At 35.0% G+C, this 22,466-nt stretch overlaps 1 protein-coding gene across 1 annotated transcript in view; it reads left to right on the forward strand.

The window, feature by feature from the left end:
• FIG4 (FIG4 phosphoinositide 5-phosphatase) overlaps positions 1-22,466 on the forward strand; it is a 60,372-nt gene that overhangs the window by 23,027 nt on the left and 14,879 nt on the right. Inside the window, exons 11-20 of the mRNA XM_027633863.1 lie at positions 242-375; positions 2,196-2,312; positions 3,495-3,540; positions 4,700-4,848; positions 8,488-8,654; positions 13,082-13,220; positions 15,955-16,013; positions 16,605-16,752; positions 17,556-17,639; positions 20,513-20,708. Coding sequence (XP_027489664.1) covers positions 242-375; positions 2,196-2,312; positions 3,495-3,540; positions 4,700-4,848; positions 8,488-8,654; positions 13,082-13,220; positions 15,955-16,013; positions 16,605-16,752; positions 17,556-17,639; positions 20,513-20,708 — 1,239 coding nt within the window. The remainder of the gene's footprint in view (positions 1-241; positions 376-2,195; positions 2,313-3,494; positions 3,541-4,699; positions 4,849-8,487; positions 8,655-13,081; positions 13,221-15,954; positions 16,014-16,604; positions 16,753-17,555; positions 17,640-20,512; positions 20,709-22,466) is intronic.

Consider the following 22,466-nt stretch of genomic DNA (forward strand, 5'->3'; position numbering starts at 1 on the left):
TTGAAACAGGTGACTTTTAATACTAATACAGATAAATTGTCAAAGACCTAGAATGCTCGAATTTTTCTATCTCTTCTGTTGTTAATTTAATTGTACTAGTTATGAGGAATCACCTGCCCTTATTACAGCTTCCACTTTTAATTTCCTATATATATACATACATGTATTTGTGTATGTGTATGGGTTACATACATTTGTTAATAAAAATTATGATGTTAACTTTTTTTTCTTTTTGCTAAAGGAACGTGAAAAAAGAAAGCACGAAAGGATTCTTAGTGAAGAACTTGTTGCTGCTGTAACATATCTCAACCAGTTTTTACCCCCAGAGCATGCAATTATATATATACCCTGGGATATGGCCAAATACACAAAAAGGTAGAAAAGATCCTTTTTTGTACTAGTGCTTGTAGCCACAATACAAATGACTGTGTGCTGCTGAGTGTGTCACTTTTCAGTTCAGTGTAGCTTAGAATGTTGGGAGAACTTTATTAAGATCATGAACAGAATAAAACCTCAGCTTTCTGAAGGAATTTTAAGGTTTTCTGTGGTTTCTTAGCAAAGTGGAACAAAGCCTGAAAACTTTGAAATTCTCTGCACAGGAAAATTTTACAGAAAAGTCATAATAAAAAAAAAAGCCATCAACATTCACTTTTCATTTTGAATTAGTCAAAACACTGTGTTCTGTTAGTGTTCCATTTCAGTCATTGAATTTATTGAGTTGCACAATTTAGTAAAACAGAGGAATTCATATCAATTAGTCTTTTCTATTTCCTCTTCCAAAGGGAAATGAGGGCATTAAGTTCAATGTTACAAAACCTTTAGGTTATTAGAAGCATGTATCTTAGAAAGAAAAATAAATTCAGTAACTTTTTATTCTATAATTTTTGACTATACAATGCTGTACTAAGATCATGTGAAAAGGATTAACATTTCCCAAAAAGTAGAAATATTTACAAGGCATAAAAATTTTAAACCTACAAGTATTGTTTACTGTTCTTAAGTTGCATACAATTCAGTTGTAAAGCTCTCTGATATGCATATGTCTACTGTATCTTATATTGCCAGAAATTCATGAAGAAAGACAAGAATTTTTAGATCATATTTCAGGTATCTGTTACAATATCAGTCTGAGCAAAACAATGGAAAAACTGTTTTGGGTCAAAAGGCATGAATATAATTAATGTTTGTCAGTTAAAATTTTTTGGGAAAAAAAACCGTGGAAAACAATCTGCTGTTTGCAATTAGTAGTTGGTTGATATGGCTGGTCATGTAGGTCATGAAAATGTTACATCGAAATTTGACATGGTTTCACACTACTTTTTGTATTATAAAATGGCATTGTGCACAGTTAAGTGTATATGAAATTGTTTGTGTTATGATTAAATAACAACACTTAAAATAAGGCTTGATATCCTTTCAGAAGATATGCTAGATGTAAGTATATCCACTCTAGTACAGATATAAAAAATACCTGAGAGCTTGGAACAAAATTATGTACAAAATTGACAGTTTCAGGAATACTGACAATGTGTTTGTTTTAAGATGTAATTTTGAAGTAAGTGTTGGAAAGTAGTAGTGTTGGAAATGTTCCAAAATATTTCTTCTATCTCAGTATTAGCAGTCTTTAAAAAATAGATAATTGGTTTTGCTACTTGAAATTTAAACACTGCAATAAAAACCTGGAAAATGAAATTATGAGTAAACAGAAGTTAAAGTCCCCCATAATGAACAAATGGACAACCCTGATCTGAGCAGAAGGTGCAGGACACTATGAAGGCCACACATGGAAGCCAGTGTTGCTGAACAAAACAGTACCTTGCAAACAAAACAAGGGAATGTGATTTAGCATAATTGTGTATCCTTTTCTGCCTCATTCATATTTTGTGAATCACAGGAAGTTTTGTAGAGAAAAATCAGTGTGATGTAGAAGTCAAGGAGTGTTAGACTTTTAAAATCTTCCACTTCTAGTTTATGTAATATGTTTTATCAAAAAGAAACAAAATTGCTCAGATATGGTCAGTTTCTGTTTCCTAAGTCTGTAAAATCTAATAAAATTATAGACATAATTACTGTTAGATGAATAAAAATGTGATGTGGATCTGTCTTTAAATCATTTTTGTTATGGAAAAAGTTCACATGGTGAAACTTTTTTTAGTATTAATGTATCTCGACTGTCTTTTTTTTTCTCTCCTCAGCAAACTTTGCAATGTCCTTGACAGACTGAATGTGATTGCAGAAAGCGTAGTAAAGAAGACTGGTTTTTTTGTAAATCGACCTGATTCCTACTGCAGTATCTTGCGTCCAGATGAGAAGTACCTATAATTTATTTGATGCTTACTGAATAATATCTGTTCCTTGGAAAGCTGTTTGGAATTTCTGTCTATTAGATTATTTCTTATTTTGAGACTTACCAGTTTGGAAATTAATGAGTGACTTCTTTTGAGGCATAGTAATAAGATAATTGTCATCTGAATGTTACCAGTGTTTACCTGTGGATTTTATGGTATTAGTAAATAAAAAATTTAAAACTTTTTTTAAAAAAATATTTGCTTAGACTGCTGTAGATGAAGTCTCTCAAGTCTCTGAAAATCCAGAAATAAAATAACTTGTACATTGGAAGTTCAGTAAGACTTTGATTCACATTTTCGTATTGTGGATCTAATTCATCACTACCCAAATGGATGTTCATATTTTACATGAAGAGCATCCTTGCTATTTTAGCCCATCTTCGTTTAGAAACAGTCTGAGCTCAAACTCTCTTAGAGCTTTTCCCTGCCATGCAGTATAGCAGATGTGATGAACTACCAGGAGCAAGATCTAGCATCAATGCCCTGTTCTGTAGAGGTACTCTGGTGAGTCTCAAATGTAGCGTATAGGCTTGCCATAGCAGTTCTCTAGTCAGGCTAAATAACATTACTAACTTGAAATTATTCAGTTGTTCAGGGGTTACTTGCACCAAGCATAACTTCTCTTCTACCTCAAAATACCTTTGATTTCTGGTTCATGTTCTCTAGCTCTGGGGTACAGTTAAGGCCTATACAGAATTGCAGGACCTGGACAATATGCCTCTATGTATTGACGTATCCAGCGCATATGGCTGGGATCAGTATGAGGGAGAAGATTTAAATCAACCAGCTTGTCCTACTTTGTGTGTTATACCTCTACTTTCCAGTCACTGGCGTTGTACCTACTTAAGTTTTTGTGCACTTGTGTTGCTCTTACTCTTTTTTATGGGGAGCAAAGGAAATATTTTGTATGATTTTGGAATATTTCTACTTTAAGACTAGATCCTTTATTTTATTTTTCAGTGTGGTTTAAATACGACATCTTACTGCTGCATAAAGCTCTCATTGCTTTCTATTATTCAGGGATATCAATTTTGCTTTATGTTAGGTTTTTAATTGTCACCATTTTTCACTGAGTAGATCAATACGTGATATGATCTGTTATTTTTTTAAATTTTTTAAAGTCATTCTGTTTTGTTTGTCATTCAGGTGGAATGAACTGGGAGGTTGTGTTGTTTCCACTGGTCGCTTGCAGGTACTAAACCACATTTTTTTAGTTCATAGTGATAATGATATAGATGAGCACTCTCAAAGATCCAGTGAACTGTTTCACTTAAATACCTGATTGATGACTCACAGACTGCTCTTAAGTTAATATTTTAGTACGCAGTATTGCTACTGTCCATCCTAGTTCCAGTTGGGGATTGGCGTGTAAAGTTCTTGTGTGGTGTTGGACTTGTATTTTTGCTGAAGGTAGTCTGAAAAATGCTTGTATTTTAACTACTTTCTATTACTATTTAGTCTATAATGTGTCCAGTGCAATGATAGTTAAAACAGCAGCATTTCAGCAAACTGCATCATTTACAGTTATACAGAAGAAGTACTGAATAAGCATACCTAACCCTGATAACATATTCATACACATGAACATGGGTTACTAGAAGCATTTTCACCAGTGATGAATATTCTGTACATTGTTACAGTTTCTATGACTAAAAGAAAATAGAACTGTAAACATGTCTTTCTTTAAGGTCAGAAAAGTACTGACTAAACTGTAAACCATACAGTCCCAAATTTGTACCTGGATATACTCTGAACACAGGACGTATTCTTAAGAAGCATTAGTTGCTTTTGACTTGCCATTCATAATTTTGTAGTTCATGTAATTTTGAGAGCATGTGACCATTCCTTTACTAGCCAATCACTGGTAAATGTTTCTTGAAGGCAGATAAACAGCAGAGCACACAGAGTTTGATCTGTTTAAAAAGAGAAATCAACCCTAGTTAGATTTTTTTAATGTTAGTCTTGCAGATTTACCTGTATTAGGAGAATGATTATTTTTTCTTTAATGATTTGAAATAGTCACCAGTGGCATACATGTAAGCATTTGGATCACAGTTTATCTCTGAATAGACATTTTGTGACTCACAGCCAGGGCATGGAGACATGCAGTTTGTGTGTTGATAAAAATAAGACTATTTTGGAAGTAGGCCTTGCAGCAGTCTGATGTAGCTTGCTAGAGATGAACTGCTTTTTAACATTTTTTAGAAATGTCTTTTATCAAATTTTTGTGAAAACATAGTTTGAGATTTGCTAAGACTTGGATAGTAGGAAAAAAGAAATAATTGTGAATGTAGTAATTTTTTAATTAAGATAAAAAAGATTAAAATCTTTCGTTTGGATTGCTTTACCAGACTGGAGTTCTCCGAACCAATTGTGTGGACTGTTTAGATCGCACTAACACAGCCCAATTTATGGTGGGGAAATGTGCTTTGGCATACCAACTCTATTCATTGGGATTGATTGATAAACCAAATTTACAATTTGATACGGATGCTGTAAGGTAAGATATGTTAATAATGTGTGTCATAGCTTTAAGTTTTAATTTTGAGTCAAGAGATATAGGAAGATTATATCTATGTAGAGGAAAAGTATAGTTATTTCTACTGAAATGAATTAATAATATTTATTCATTGAAGTTTAAAAAATCTTCCATACTTGAAAGCTTGAGAAAATCCAGTCATGCTGAAAGTTCACGCTTCTGGAAAGGTATGTTAATTAGTCTTCTAACGAGTCTTCTTACAAGACAACCGCTTGACTTTATTCTTTTTACATACCTAAGCTTAAAGGTAAGAGTTTTCCTTTGAAAAAAATGTAACAAAACCCCCACTCCAGTCTTTTACACTTGCTTCAATTGCCTGGGGCAAAACGCTGACTAAAAGTGAAAATAAAAACACACTTTTATGGAGAATGCCAAGCTGGTATTCGTACAGAAGTACATCCTATCCTGCTATCTCCTATGTTTTCTTTGCAAAAATTGTGTTGGTTTTGATTTATTGAAGAAAGATTTTTCAGCAAAATTGTTCTTTCAGATCGAGTATCAGTGGTACTTACTCAAGCATCCTCAAACCATTTAAGAAAACTCAGTATTTATATTGAAATGCTTTGGGAGTCAGAATGAAGTGAGCTACTTACATTAATTTCTGAAGCATATTTACAAGTAAAGAGTCCTTGAGGAGCTCTGTTTTTATTCTTTCAAGTTTTTGTCATGACTGTGAAACTTATGGCTTCATTGCTGATTTTGACTAGTACTTTGATAGTTATAGAACACGGAGATGTAACTCATAGTCAGAAAAGACAAGTATTTTTCCTGCTAATACCAGTTGCTGTGCAGCCTCCTGGGGCTTCAGCAATCAGGACTCTTGGGTTCTAACTAGTGGGGATTAGGAGGTGGACAGTTCTCTTACATCCACTCTGTGGTATCCTCTACAGCTACGACTTACTTTGGCACCTCAGGCTGCATTTTACAGTCTTTCCTTAAGTGTCACTACCTTCCCCCCCCTCCTACCCTTATTTTGGGAGCCCAGATTTCTTCTGTTGCTTTCTGCTGCAACAGTCTCATGTTTCCTGTCTGTTTTCTCTCCTTCCTGTTTCTTCTTTATGTCCCAACCACCCAGATTTCCATTTCTTACCACTATCTCTTAAGATTATAGTAGTTACTTTTTCTCTGATTTTCCTGATACCTTATTTCTAATTATCCCTCTGAAATGTAGTTATTAGTCTGACATAAAAAGCTACCTTTATCTGGCCACATTTGATTTATTTTTTCTCCTCCATTGCACTAGATGTGTGCTTGTCTGAAACAGATTCTGTCATCTCTTAATACTTGTTTCTGAATTACTGTATTCAGAATAATTAAGAAATCCTACTTCATAGTGCAGCAGATTCCAAAGACAAGCATGTATTATACTGTCTCTCTGTTCAGTGCAATGCAGCGCAGTCTTTCACTTTTTGACCTCCTGCATTCTTGTTTCTTACATTGCCTCACATCAAGTATCTGCTTCCAGTGTATGTTGCCTCTTCATTTACAGTCTTCTAACTGGCCAAAGAGGATAATCTGTAACAGTCTGTCTTCCTTAATTTAGCTAACATGTCTGAAAAACTAAATTTTTTTCATCACATTCTTCAACTGTCCTTCTTATAACTCTTATTTTTCTCATAGGATCTCAGTGGCTGGCTACAGTCCAGAGTTTCCATTGAACTAGTATTTGAAGTCAGCAATTTATTTTGGTTTGCCAGCCTGATAGATAAAGAAACTGTGTGTCTAGCAAGACTAATTTTCTTAATGACATTGTTGCATGGGACCATTTCTAAAAGCTCTATTTCTTAGTGATTCCTTCAGTGTAATTGTCTAGGAAATTTCCTAGATAAGACAACAGGGTGTACCTTAGCAACGTATTTTATCATATATAGTTAACTTTTCTCCCTGTGGAAGACTAGTCTTTGTGTGACTGCAGGCTTATTGTGTTGAGGCTGTGGAAGGGTAATTTAATTCTGTGAGTCCTTTCCAAATCAACTGGATCAGCGTCCTTAATGAATTTAAAGTTGTCTGCTTTTTATGAACCTCTGTTGCAATGTCATTGGAACTCTGTTCATCAATCCCCCATTCCTGACTGGGAAATTTTTGAGAGTTATCATTTTACCTGCCAGTTCTTGTCTTTAGCCAGTTTTTTAACTTTCAGTTGACCAGCATTGCTGGTCAAACAAGAACAAACCAACTCACCAAACCCAAAGAAACAAATGAGATTCTCATACGTGGTGTCATGAACTCTGAACAAGTTGTGTGGAGGCAAGTGGGTTTGGAATTATTTCTTTGGGGTTTTTTTGTCTGTTGTTTTGTGGTTTTTTTTCTTTTTTTAAAAATTACTTAGCAGATGTTTCCTCCTAATTGATATTATTTTACTTGACCTTGGGCAGAAGATTTGCTGGACAGCTATTTGGTTTTTACATTGATTTGCTGCTCAGATAAGTGTTCTTCATCCAGAACCTTTTGAAGAGAACTTCGGTCAGATGGTTGCTAGGTTGCTTATGCAATACTGTCCCTTTGTTGGAAACTTTCTTAAGGAAATGCTTTTGGTTTTTATTTTGGTGGGTATTTTATTTTATTTTTGTTTGTTTTTATCTTCCTTTTCACTTCTTAAGGACTTCTTTCTTCTACAGCTATTACGTGCAGATGTCTGAGTATGCTGTGTCTTCCTACACTGATGGGAAATACATTTCCCCAGGTTTGATGGTTGCGTTTTCTGGGTTTTGTTTTTGGTTTTTGGTTTTCCTTTTTGGTTTTTTGTCTCCTAACTAAAATTCCAGCTTCTTTTAGCAAAATGTCATCCTTGTCATTGTCTTGCCCAAACAAGGCCATACTCTCCATTTCTGAGATGCACTTCTCGATCTGTTGGTTTTAGACTGGGTGTCATCTGTTTAGGAGAGTCTTGTTTTCTGAGGCTGTTGTCTTATTTTTGTCATTGATGGGAAACTTCTTTAATTTTTGCTATTTGGACTGCTCCCAGTTTGGATACTGTCAACTTCCTGATGCGAGAGGACTGTGTTGCTTTTTAGCCAGTTCTCCTCGGTCAAGTCAGTTCTTAGCCAGCTCTTTCTGCCTTCTTCTTCCATCATGATCTTCCAGCTAAAGCAAATGTTATCTGGCTGCTATATGCTTTTCTAACAAGTCAAGTTTATTTGGTTTGTACCTCTGAGCCATCATTGTTGTCTCTAGGGAGATTTTTGGAAGGTTACGCGAACTTCAATTCCCAGTGGACTTGACAGAAAATGTACCCTTGAGATATTGACACGTTCTGTCCCATTTAGTGTTTTTAAAATACCCTGGTTTGGGGAGGTATATTGTTTGTTTTCTCCCCATGGACTAGTGGGACATGTTAATCTTTTCCCTGAATCTACAGCACTGCATACTCTGAAGTGTGAATGTGTTCTGTTATGTTAAAAATCAATGAAAATCTCAACATCTAAACCTTCTTAGTAATTATTATGTATGAAAAAATTTCCACATATTTATCTGAATAAAGGAGAAGAAAATTTATTGCATTTGCAAAAAGACTTTATTATTGCAAAACTTTATTATATTTTGTATTTTAAAAATTCTGTTTAGAAGTTTGATAGATGACACATTTTGCTTTTCCTTCAGATTATTTGAAGAATTATATGAAGATCATGGAGACACACTTTCTCTGCAATATGGAGGGTCTCAGCTTGTCCACAGAGTAAAAACATATAGAAAGATAGCTCCGTGGACTCAGCATTCCAAAGATATTATGCAAACGCTCTCAAGATATTACAGTAATGCTTTCTCAGGTAAATTTAAGTGCTTCCTTTTAAGGCGTTATTTTCAAAGTATCTTACTTGTGATGTTTCAATAATCTATACTATGATCTTATGACAGAGAACCTCTATATTAAAATTTCCAAATAATTCAGTAACATCTGATGGATATCAAATAGGTATTCTGATTTGATGAAATATTTATTTATCCTGTGTTATAGCATGCAGCCTTATTTGTTAAAAGTTAGTGAATTGATATAAGGATTATTTAGAAAATGTACACATATAGCGCTGAATCTGTCAGTGACATTTGTAGATCAGTAGAGAAGCAGGTAGCTTTTACAGAGCTGTTAAAATGTTGGACAGAATGTTTTCAGCAAATAGAAGGAAAATTGGTAAATCTAAACACAAGTAGAAGGCTCCATGTGTAGTATTTCTTGTGATGTTTTTGGAGGCTTAAAACGAAAAATAAGCTGTAATGCATGTATTATTTTGTATGAATAGGAGCTACAAACTTTAAATCTGTGGTAGAAAAGACAAAATTAAATTCAAAAATCAAGGTCCACTGAGTAAATAAGCTGGTTTTTTTCGGTTAAATAAGTTGTAAAACATTAACTTACTCCTTTACTAGCTTGTATCACTCGTCATTGGAACACTGATAGTATTCTACCTTCTTTTGAGAAACATTGCTAAGAAGAAACCTCTTTTAAAAATGCTGAGCCATACCTTATGCAAAATAACAAAACAAAACAAGAAAAGTTAGTGTTTTTAGAAGCCATGAAAAAGGTCTAAAAGATTGATCAAAGGACAGTGTAAGACATGTCAAAAGGGAAAATATTGAGTGCTACTCTGTTATAAATACTGTCAATCCTCTATTACTCTTTTTCACAAAAGCTGCATAGCGAGGGATGGAAGTACTTTTTTTTCCTCTTCCTAGTAGGCTGCAATTATTAGACTATGTGAACTTTAAAACAGTAAGTTGAACAAAGGCTAGAAATACTTTAGTAATCTCTGATTTTTTTGGCTGAAATTATTGCTTCTGTATATGTAACATAATGTGAGAGCTCACCATTCAGAGTACTTTTCTGAATATAAATCATGTAATTCGTGTATCATATTTGCCTGAGAAATGCAGAGCTTGTTTATTTCAGTGATATGGCCTCTTATTGTTTGCATTGGCAATAAGATATGAATTCATCAATTGTTATGAGCAAAAGGTAGCACACTTGCAGTGTCACCTGTCACGATACATAGAAGATGGAACAAATCTCTGAAACTGTTCACCTTTATGCCAGTCACTGAAATAGTTAGATGTAAACTGAATTCTAACATTTTTCTTTTATTTGTAATTGTCAGAGAAATTAGGAAATAGTGTTCCAAATAATATTCTTCTGGCTTTTATGCCTTTTAGAAAGTAATGTGATGTCGTAAACTTCAGTGTTGAGAGTTGCAACATGCATAAACTTCTGAAATTTGGAACAATCTATTTATCCACAAGCAGGACTCAACACAGAAAACTACCTTGCAGTGCTGTAAGACAGTAAACTTAATTACCATAACCTTTTAGTCATGGGACGTTACAGTCCCATATGTGCTGAATCTCTCATGATTTAGTAATTTGTCATGTGGTGCAGTTGCAAACTCAAATTGAGAGCAGTAAATTATTTTAAGCTAATTCAATTAACTGGCCCTTTCAATTCCTAATTTCTCAAATGGTCTTAAATATGTGCTAGTATACACGTACATTACAGTATCTTTTGAAAAATCAGTGCAGTCTTTCTACTTGCTTGCAAATAATTACAACATTCAGTGCTAGCAATGAAGGGAGAAAACCTGTTTGTCCTTTTGCATTCCCTAGTGCACTGACATGTTCTCTTTTTTTATTGTCTAGATAAGAAAATTGATCTGAGAAACTGAGTGTTCTCTTTTCTTGGGCTAGTATTTCAAAGCAAGACAAAAGCTTTCACTATTTCTGTTCAAAATTAAGTGATTAAATTGTTCAACCATTAATGTAATGCAGTGGGAGGATTATGACCTTTCAAGTTAACTATCACACATACGTTTGTGCCAGCTTGAAGACTTATGCACAAAGAATCTTTAATATTATGGGGTTTTACCTACTTTTAAATTATAAGTTGAGAAGTAAGATGGTAGAAAGACATTGTCCTGTAATTCTGTTAAGTTTAAAACACAACTCCATAACTGAAACATTAAATGCAGAGGACAGTTTGAATCCTTCAGCAATGTAACATTTAACAGCAGTCATTTTTTACTATGAAAAAAAGGTAAGATTGCTTTAATGAACTGCTACTATACACCATTTGAGACAATGAATTAATTAATTCAATTGGTATGAGTTTAAATTCAACCTGGTTTTCACACAACAAATTTCATTTAGATTTATTTCATTTTAGCATCTGTCATATAACTAGTGATGGTTTGTGAACTGTATTACCTTGTTTCAGTCTAATTATTTTACAATTATTTAGTTAACAATTTCAGTATACCTTCTGTTCCTGGCAGATGAAACAGTAAAATGAACAAAGGAGGCTCATCTATCCTTTTAGCTTTCAGAAATTACTACAAGTGTTGACCTGTTTGCTCCTGTTAATTAATTTTGTCTTTAAGGCTCCTCCGGTTTCTACACTTAAGAACTTTCTTAAGAGTTTGTTCAGCACTTTCTTTAAGCCACACACTAAATATCTTATCAGGAAGAAAAAATACACTTTACTGCTTGTGATATTTACTTTCTTTTTAATTCTTAATATCCTCAACAAGGTTGTTTTGGTTGTGGGGGGTTCAGACCTTATTTACTGAGTTTTCTTTCTGCACAGCTTTCTTACTGTATTCTTGACCTTCCTCATTCTCTCCTTATGTCTTGGTTAAATTGTGACACTGTTTTGCAGAAACAATACGGCCTGCAAACTATAAGGACATACATATGCTTTTGAGTATTACTGTGTAGAAGAGTTTGTGTTTATAAGTTGATCCTCTTAAGAAAAATGGGAAGGTGAGGAGCAATAAAGAAAGAAAAATAAGTGTCTTCTTGGAACAGTGCTCTGAAGAGACAATAAATGTATCTGGAGGGAGTATGAGTGGATAGAAAAGGAATAAAAGGCCCAAATCCAGATGAAGGGTCCTCTAAATAGTGAAGAAAGCTAAGCAACATCAGGAGGTTCCCCTTTCTTTCCCTTTTCCTGATGTCTTACCCTCTTACATTATGCGACTGTTTATAATCCTGTTGTCATCACATTTCTACACAGCACTTTATTTGTTGGCTACTTTTGTGTTTGTAAAAAATGCTTTTTGTTGCACAGAGGGAAGAGATGTTTGAATTCTGTGGAAAAAGAGGTATTGACTGAAACCTGGGTGGTAGCCAGGAATCAGCTTTCTTCTGTCACACCACTGTTTTGTGGACTCTGCCTATTTTTTTACCTGCTTTCTAGTGTACCGAGCCTTTATGTTTTTGATGGAGTGTATTGGTAAAGGAACACTCAACTCTCATAGTACTCTTTTTGAAATGTGGAGAAAACTGAAAGAGTAACCCTATCTATTGCACTAGTCTGAACTATTCCTTGTCTGATGATTACTGACGTGCAAATAAGAGTGAAGAGCTTTCCACATGCACAAATAGAGCACAGTTCTCCACACGTTCCCCCATACCTGAAGATCCTTTGAGTGCAAGCCTTCTTCTGCCCCTATGACTCTGCTTGCAAAGTTGTCTTTATACAGTTCACCATCCCTGAGCCCTCATTTGACTCTAATGTTTCTTCATATCTGTTGTAACTCATCCTGTCTGCAGCTAGGCAGGAAGAGGGATTTCAAAGAAATAAATGAATGACATTTCTTACCATGCTTCATCTACAGTGGTATGTGCTACTGGATTTTAGCACCTGCCTTATTTTATTTGGTGGTGCTCAAAAGATGACAAGGGAAATTAATAATTTAAACCAACAGGAAAAAAGTCCAAATTACTAATCATTTTACTGACTATGTTTTGACTAGAAATCCCCAAAGAATTCATAGTTTTTGTGTTTTGTTGTAAACTTGTATGGATTCCATTTAATTTCATTAAATCATTCTTCAGTTATTTAGTTTGCAGTAAATTCAGCACAATGTGTCAGGTTTCCTGAAACATGCATAAATACATGCACATGCTTCGTGCATACACATATATACAGAGGTGGGAGATGGAGCTGCAGCATGAGGTCTTACTTCTGCAAAACCTTGGCTCCTGGGAGAGAAGCCAAGGAAGGAGGCAGTACTGCCACCAGCCCCACATGCACTGCAGTGTGGCAGAAAGTCTGGTCTAAATGAGATTCCATTTATGTTGCTTGAAGCCCAGAGGTCACAGGGGCTTCTCTGTATACACAGAGTGTATACACACTCTGAGGAACAATGTCTGAATGGGCTTGAGCTCTGCAATGTTCCTGGTGTTAATTGTACCTCTTGTCTAACAGATGCAGACAGGCAAGATTCTATCAATCTGTTTCTGGGAGTATTCAAGCCTTCAGAAGGAAAATCACATCTCTGGGAACTTCCCACTGATTTTTATTTGCATAACAAGAACACCCTCAGTCCGTCACAGCCCAGGCAAAGGTATTTTGCTGTTCTGTTTCTTGTTTTGTTTGATATTGCTCTAATAAATTTTAAAAGACATCTGTTGTTAATCAAGTAATTTAGTCAGCCTGTCAAAAACTTGCTTACTGTTTTTTAAGTTTTTACAATAGCTTAGAAAAAACTTTCAAGAGATTACAAAAAAATGTTGAACGTTAGTGTTTTGAAGGATCTTCTTTAATGTGTTCTTTTGCTATTGCACTGGAAAAAGAAGTTTAATTTCATATGAATTTCTATCCTGTAGTGCAAAATGCTTCACTAATTTACTGAAGTACAGTTACTGCACTTTCATTAAGCAATATTCAGGTGCGTTCTTGATTTTCAGATTTATTAATTGTTGAATTTGAGATTAGGTGATAAGGATAACATTTGTGTATTTTTCTATGTACTGTACTTAGTTTGCAGCTGTGCATACCAAGAAACCCGTGATTTTTTACCTTCCTTTCAACCATGTCTAGCCTGTTTTGAAGACTACTTTTCTTCATTTGCATTCCACTGTAGTTGCATGGTAATATACAGAAGTAATAAAGTATAAAAATTTTAAAGTAATTTGAGTGCTTCACAAGGTGAAATTATTCTGTTGAGGATTATAAATACTGTGCATTAAGAAAAATCCATTTTAACAAAAAGGACAGCACTAGACTTTCAACTAAAGAATCTCTTAGGAATTTTGACCGTTTTGTCTTTGTTCATTCCATGAGTCTTAAAGCTCTTTATTACAAAGAGCTGATCTGAATATCTGCATTTAGATTTTTGTCTGGGGAAAATTGCAAGTGTTTAAACAGTGCGATCAATCCCTGTTGGCTGCTTATTCCATTAACCCGTCACGGCAGCTGGCATATGATGTGGCTGTTCCTAAATTTCAGTCCTTCTGTATTGGCTCCTGAGGCTTCTCTTGATGATAGCTCATATGAACCGTACAACCAAGTGCTATTTCAGGCATACATGAAGCATGCAATATTAATTTTCTTGCCTACTGGTTCTGAACATTATTGTGTGTCAAAAATTATTTCTGTTGATACATCGCAAATGTGAGAGTGTTTTAGTCTTCCTTTCATCTGTTCTCTGTTAAACAGCTGTCTCTTATTTGTCACAGATACTGGTCTCAAATGAGGTGGAATATTAAAAAAAATTGTTGATACTCTTTGGTTACTTGTTAATTAGTTTTACCTTTCATTCTGGCAGAATTTCTTCTGAGCAGTTACAGTATAAAACAAAGATGTTTCCTCCTATGAACAAAATGATACCTCCATGTAATAACTAGGTGAAATAAATAGGTGAAAAAAACTCTTCTAAGTAATATTTTGTTTCTACCAAACTATTGGACATGTACTTCATGTAACTTCTTCCTGCTTGTATGTGCAGTCTCTCTTTTGGATTCCTTGGGCACAGCAGCAAAAGAAATAATGAAAACTGATAATGATATCAAGGATACAGAAAGAGAAGGAAGATGATGTTTCCTGTCATTGAAACTTCTTTTGACTATCTGCTTTTTCTATATTGTATTTACCTCTCCATTAAAAAGATTTGATAATGAGCTTCATATAAATTGTGACTCACGTGAGAGCACACTGAATATCAAAAAGGAGACTTTGTGTTGCCGTGTTACTTATCGTTTATGCGGGCAGCAGAACCGGGTATGTCTGCATAGCTTCTGAATGTACCAGAGAAAATAACTTGCTTAGCATGGCCTGATACAGGACTTGGAGGAGAGGCAGGACCATTCCTTTCTGTCTAGGACACACACAGTTCTTGGAACTGAAGTGTGTTTCCCTGCCTGTTCTTACTGTCTGCTTAATCTCACTAACAAGTCTATCTCTGGGTATGGGAATATATCCATTGTGTTTGCTCCAGATGGCTACATTGACATGAGTAGGAGATAACCACATTAATACTCTGACTACAGCCTTCACAGTATTGTGAATGCACGCATATTTGAAATAAAAATCAGTGAAGACAATTGTCTTTTCATTCCATATAATGAAATAGAAGAATCTATCAGAATAATTTAGAGAAAAAATTAAAGTATATTTGAGAAGAGATAATAAAAATGCGTAAACATGAATGAAAGATAAAACATGCTTTATTTTACGAATGTTCCTTGACTTCCTTTGTTGTTTTACAGAAATCCTGTATAAGCTTCCAGCAGGGCTTGAATTTTGCTGTTAGATATGCCAACATACAGTTCTCAGATGCAGGACAGCTGTTACATCAAAATGTATTTCTATGTGTAGTTATCAGGTGTTTTGACCATCATCTGATTTTATTATCATTGACCTTCATTTCTTCATACCCTTTTTCTAAATTTTAGAATCTGAATAACAAGTGGGAGGGAGATGCCTCTTTTCTCCCTCCCCAAAGACCAGAACAAAAGAAATACATAAATACCTTCTATATGTACTAAGACTTTAATTTTCAGTACTGTAGAGGTAGGCACCTGATATGTATTTTTTTAATGGAACAAAACTGCTCTTCCCTCCATACCTGTACAGAGCTTCATGTGTTTAAATTTCCTAACCTGAGAGCAAAGTAATCGAATAATGGCCTGTTGAAATCCTCCATCCAAGGATAATTCTTTACTTTCTTTCATGCTTGAATTTTAAAGCTGCATTTGCTGAAGTGACACTGTATGGATGGGTAAATGTTATGTCCAAATGTTTAGACTGGATACAAGATTAAATCTTCTGTATCAACCATCTTTCTGTTTTTCCTTTAGCTATACTTACTGGTGGACCACAGGTGTGCTAAAGCATTTACCTCTTCCTTTTGATGAAGGTAGGAACTGTATTTTCTCCTTGCCTTGCAAGAGTATTTTGAAAAAGAAATTTTAGTTACTAATGATTTTTAACTATATTGGATCCCAAATCTGAAAAAACCCAAAACTTTCCAAATAATGATTGCTAAATACTTTTTTATTTTTTCCTCCTAATGAGACATGATTTTCCAACTGCAGGTTGCAAGAGCTACCTAATTGGTTAAAACTTGACCTCCATCTGTTTATGAGCCAGGGCACACTTGATTCTTTTTTTCTTTTTGCTTCCATACTAACATATATTTATAGTCTATGGTGGTGGTTACATTCCTGTTGCAGATGATATTGTAGAGCTAGTATGTCTTAGTTCTCTGGGTTACTGTGAAGCATCTTTTATTAGGAACTGTCATCATGAAGGGAAATCAAATTATGATGGTTGATAAGGTATATTTATTGAAGGTATGTAATGCATCTTCTTCATGTCATATTTTCTTGTCTCAGGTGGTATATGACTGTAAAAAAAAATGCCTGGTAGGGTGCTAGGTGAGCAGGCTTTTTTAGATTTTTGCAAGAGTCAGTAATTGTTAGTAAAAATATTATTTTTTTCCCGCCAGTGACATGTGCTGAAAACAGACGCAAGTTGACAGTGAAGAAGTTCCACAAATATGAAGAGGAAATTGATATCCACAATGAGTTTTTTAGGCCATATGAGTTGAGCAGTTTTGATGAGACTTTCTGCTTGGCAATGACCAATTCTACACGGTATATTAGAATGTTTTGTGGCTCTAAATCCTTGACTAGAAGTTGATTTGGTGTGAATTAAACACGCATTTGATTTTTTTGGTTAAATATGTGTTACTTCAAATTTAGCAAAGTTCTTGAAACTGAGTCACAGTACTACATGGAAATGTTACTCTAAAAAAAGTCCGTTAAAATAGTGCTTAAATTTCCAATTATTTTCCATTATGGAGTGTCTGATGTTTGGGCACTTGAAGGCTGACAAATTAACTTTTCTCTGTGGACTCCGATCACAGAGCCTACCTTCAACACAATTGTTTTCTAGTTGTTCTGCTCTCATTTTACAGTTGTTTTCTTCAGTTCATCTGGATCTCACAGCTGGCCAGATATTTTTGGGGAATTTTGTTGTCAGCAATCAGCTGGATATTCTGAGAATAATCTGAATCATACTTTAGCTAAAGACTTCTAGGGAGATTATGTTTCATGTACCTTTTTGACCCTATTTGAGTGCTGACAGCATTTTGAAAACAATATATGAAGCCCTGAGTTACAGGGCTTCTTCAGCACAGGAATGAAACACATTGTTTTAGCATCTTTGGCAAGTGGTGATATTTGCAGCTGTTTTATGGGACTAAATAATGCAACTGAAAGCTTTTTAAATACCTAATATATGTAACTTGAAAAGATGAAGTTAGAACTTGATATCTCTTTTCATAATGATTTTTTTTAATTCAAAGATAGATGTTAGAGGTTGTTCTTCCAGAAAACTTAAAAATTCTATGTGTTGAACTTTGCTCATGAACAGTTTTGCCTTACTATTTTGGCAGAGATTTTATGCCTAAGAATGTGGGAATTGATCCCAGTCCATTTACTGTTCGTAAACCTGATGAAACTGGAAAATCCGTGTTAGGGTAAGTGTGAAATGGGAAATTTTGTTTTGATGTAATAGTAATGAAATTTTAAAGAAAATATATAAACTCTATGTGTGTGTCTGTGTAGCACATTCTGTGTTACATGGGAAATAATTCATTGGTGTTATACACCAGTGTGTAATTGTACACTTTGAAAATCACGTCTAATTTGAGATTTTTATTTGACACTAGGAATTCTTAATTCAGACTTGCTTAATATTTTCTGTTTTCTCATATTCCTGTAAGTGAAGTTCATGAGAAAATTTTTATTTATAATATACAGAAGTTATTAAAATTTGATCATCACTTCATATTGGTGGCAACTTCATTCTCTATTGGAGATGACAGGAACGCGCATATTCTTGTTGTCTTTAGGAATGATAATTTTTTCATAAGTAGAACATATCCTGAAACAGCAATAAATGCCAATTTCAGCATAGTTTTTTTATTAAAAGGGTTATTAAAATATTTACAGATAAAATTATGTAAAACAATTCGGCATCAGTTTTTGGGACAAATGAATGCTTCATTTAGCTGCTTTTGCATCTTGGACTTGCTTTGTTACTCTGTTTATTCCACTGCTGTGTTTGATCTGCTGTATCACACAAGGGCTATGTGGACTCTTCCTGAATTCGTTCTATCTTTGGTACCTGATATGAAGGAAACCTTTTGTCAGTAATGACTATCCCTGTGCAGTCATAACATTTTAAATTCCTCTGGAAACTTGCTGTTCGGTTGAACACTAGGACATTTGACTTGTCTCGTGTTGTGCTCTGATCTCATTGCCAATAAATGTTGAAAGTAGACTATGCTTATCATAGTAGAACCTCATTTCATGCTACCGATGTTCCCTGGGAATAAACAGGAAGACTATTCAATTGTTGTACAGTTTATCTGTGCTAAGAATTGTGAGTTTATGGGTACTTTGAGGAGAAGCTTTATTCTTCCGCTTTGGTATAATGTCAGATTTTGGACTAATTTGTCTTCAGATATTGCATTAAATACTTGACTATTTTACCTTTTTATCAGGCACTTTGCCTTAATCTCTCTGCTGTGATTTTTAGGGATTGTTATGACACAGAGAAACATCTCAATTAAAGCCACATTCCCGGACTCCCTGGTATTACTCATAAAGCTTGCTCTGCATTGTCTGTATAGTAGGGTAAAAGGTGGCTTCACTCTTCTGCCTTACCGATATTTAACCTTTGGTAGAGGCGGTACCTTTGCCTTGCACATTTGTCATCATCTTTTGATCTATGACATTTCTGAAGGGTTTGTTTATCTCTTCTTGTCCGTAAGTGTTCTGGTCCCTGGGACAATTAGATCTTGGCCTCTTCTGAGTACGTGCTGGGAGTGGGGTGGGGATAACACTGGGTGGCACTAGAACAGGCTCCCCAGGGTAGTATCACAGCACCAAGCCTGTCTAAATTCAAGAAGTGTTTGAATAAGGCTCTCAGGCACGTGACGTGACTCTTGGGGTGTCCTGCACAGGGCCAGGAATTGGACTTGATGATCCTGATGGGTCCCTTCCAACTCGGCATATTCTGTGGTTCTGTGATTCTATGAACACTGTTACCAGTGTTTGGCTACTTGCTCCGTTCTTCAGCTTTCAGAAAGGACTGCTTTTCTTGTGACCTTCACCTCAGTTAGAAAAGTAGGGAAGATAACCTTAATTTTCTCTAAAAGGAATGCTTACGTCTTCATAACTTTCTGTAAACTTCAGTCTAACAGAATGTCAGGTTCTGCTTAGTCAGAAATTAAACTTGCTGTGGTAAGTTCCTCTGTAAGAATTCTTGGGGGTGGGGTATGCTCTCAGACCTCCTTTGGGAGGACTCTCCTGCTTGCTTATGCATGTTCCTTGAGCATATAAAGTTTAGCTAATTCAGTACCGGGGTAAACTGCTGTATGAGTTTGACATCTTTGTAACAGTCATAGTGTGCTCCTCTAGAGCTCAAGTGATGCTCATGAGAACACTAGACCTGCAACTCAAAATAGCATTTGCACCACACTGTATGCTGTTTTCATAGCCTCTTAGCATGCTCCTGTCTTCCTTTGGAGTTAAGTCATGCACAGCGTCAATGACATATGGACAGCCATTGCAGCTAGAAGGAGAGGTTTCTTTCCTGTTTCCAGGGATTTGTCTATAAACTGTCTATTCATTAGTTAATGTCTATTCATTAAGTGCCTTCCCTGAAAGACTGTGGCAGTGTCTGAAAGTGCAACCACATACCCTTCTATGGCCAGTAGGAAAGGATGCAAAGGATGTAGTATAATTTCTGATGGGTAATGTCTGCCTTTCATAGTGTATACTGTTAAACACAGTGTTAGCCTACTTTTGTTTAAACACTGCTTCTTGAAGTCTTCATACAAATAAGGCACCTCTTTATATTGACTGGAATTTCTGGAGTGAGAAATACTGCATAAAGAAATGTTACTGATTAAAGAAATAAATTGAGGGGAGAGGTATGGAAAAGAAAGGAAAAAAGTGACATTATCATTAGGATTTGGGGACCAAGATTAAGAAAGCTACTGGAGTGGATATTATGGATATTCCTGGATCAAAACCGAAGATATTATGTCTCAATTAATTTTTATTCCTTTTTATTTATTCAGCTGGGGGGAGGGATTTTAGTAACAAATCAGAGGATTGGTGGAGAAAAGCTGACATAATCCTTTGGTCCCTATTTAAATGACCCAGAATAAAAAGAGATTGAAGAAAAGAAATCAATTGGGGATTTCAAAAGATGAGCAACAACTTGTTCCAGAGGATAGAATTTATTTCCCCAGAAAAACTGTAACCAAGATTAGGAATTTTAAGTATTCATTGTTAATGTCTTGCTGATTTCATAAATACGCCCTGCCTTTCCTAATAGGAACAAAAATAATAGAGAAGAAACCGTGCTGCAGCGCAAAACAGCTGCAAGTGCTCCTCCACCCCCAAGTGAGGAAGCAGTCTCAAGTAGTTCTGAAGATGATTCTGGGACAGATAAAGAAGATGAGGGTGCTGTTTCTCAGCGTTCAACTCCGGTAAAGGTGACTGATACAGGAGACAATACAAAAATCACAGAGGTAAGAAATTACTGTGATAGGCAAGAAGGCTTAAAATTCACATTTCCTTAGGGAAAAAACAGTAAACATTATAGAACAGTCAAAAGTAAAGCTCTGAGGCATTTAGTGAAAAAGGTCTCCAAGGTAATTTTTGTGTGTAGATATTACACAACTGCTTATAAACCTTGTTCTTATTGTTGTGTATTAGTGAAACACAAAAGAAAATAGCACTGAAAGAAAAGAAATCAATGGTATTTGAAAGGTATTCATACATCTGTGTTAGTGTGTTAATTCAGAGCAATAGTGTACTTCTGATTGTTGTTACTTACCATTCTCTGGCACACATCCAGGTGGTCTTGGAGCATGCAAATAGGATTCCTTTTCTTCAGGAATGTACTTGATCTACCTACTCAATCAACATTTAGTCCATAGGAGCTAATCTGGAGCAAATACCCTGAAAGACTTGTAGTGTGGACCTGAGATCTAAGCACCACATCTTTGAATTACAAAGCAATTCCTTTTGGATGATGCCACTTACTCAGGTCAACCTAACTGTAAATTAATGATCAATCTGTATAAATTTCAACCAGATTTATGTGAACACTTTTAAATTACTGTTTCATAATTATATGGTCTGGCATTTTAAAAAAATTAAACTGACTCAAGAAATGTACATGATAATGTTATCTCATTGGTCCTATGATATTAGTCCTACTCAAGTTGAAGATATTAGCAGTGAATAAAATAGTGAAATAAATTGCATAAACGCAGTCAAATGGAAAGAATGTGTATTCTCAGTTGTGGGCTATTAATCTTTTTTTGCTGATGTAACTCCCACATTCTTGGAATCCCTTGGGTACTAATTTAATGAAAATATTGAGTTGTATGAAGTATTATGGAAATACCTATTTTATTAATTCATGTAATCATTCTTCAAATTCTTTCTTATACCACTGAACTGTCTTAGCAAAAGGATATGCTAATGGAGATTACAGAAATTTGGAAAATACTTACATTGTCTGGGAGGAGGGTTGGGTTTTTTTTTAGTCACAACTAATTTAAATGGTTAGAGTGTTGTGCTTGTACATGTTACCACTTTTGAAGAAAATTGAGTATTTATGATCTTAGTCAATATAAAATGTAGTGCCTGATAGGCAACAGACAGTAAATCTGTTGGGTTTGTTTTGGTTTTTTTTTCTGCCACCATACAGATTTTCATTCTGTTCAGTCCTTAGCCTAGGATTTGTGTTCTCAGATAGTAGATTTTCAGCCTTCTGTTCAACAGTGCCTTCTTCCTAATCATAGCACTTTCAATAAAATAACTGTGAATTTATGTGGTATTCATTTTGGACAATTTGGATTAAGCCAATACAAGTGCATTTTTCTGTTTATGCAAGGTATTTTATCTGAAAGTTTTCCATTATCTCTGAATAATAGAGTACCTGTTGTCCAGCAAATCAGATTGTTTATAGATTTTTTTTAAACTGAAATCCAAGCTTAAATTTTACTCTTGATTCCCAGTATTGCACAATTTATCTCATGTCATTTTTTCCCCTCTGTTTTGAACACACTTCAACACTCATACCTAAGGTAACTTTTTTAGATTTCTAAGATGCTTAAATGAAAAATGTATGTAAACACAAAGTATGATTTGAAAGCCATTGACATTCAATAATATTTTAATTCAGTGAGTTATTTTGATTTCTTTAGTAATGCATATGAAGAAATATCTTCCAATTTGTTAGTACCTTTTCATGCATTGAATTTTAGTCACCATTT

Source organism: Corapipo altera, unplaced genomic scaffold (assembly GCF_003945725.1).
Source record: "Corapipo altera isolate COAL_440 unplaced genomic scaffold, ASM394572v1 2b, whole genome shotgun sequence".
NCBI lineage: Eukaryota > Metazoa > Chordata > Aves > Passeriformes > Pipridae > Corapipo > Corapipo altera.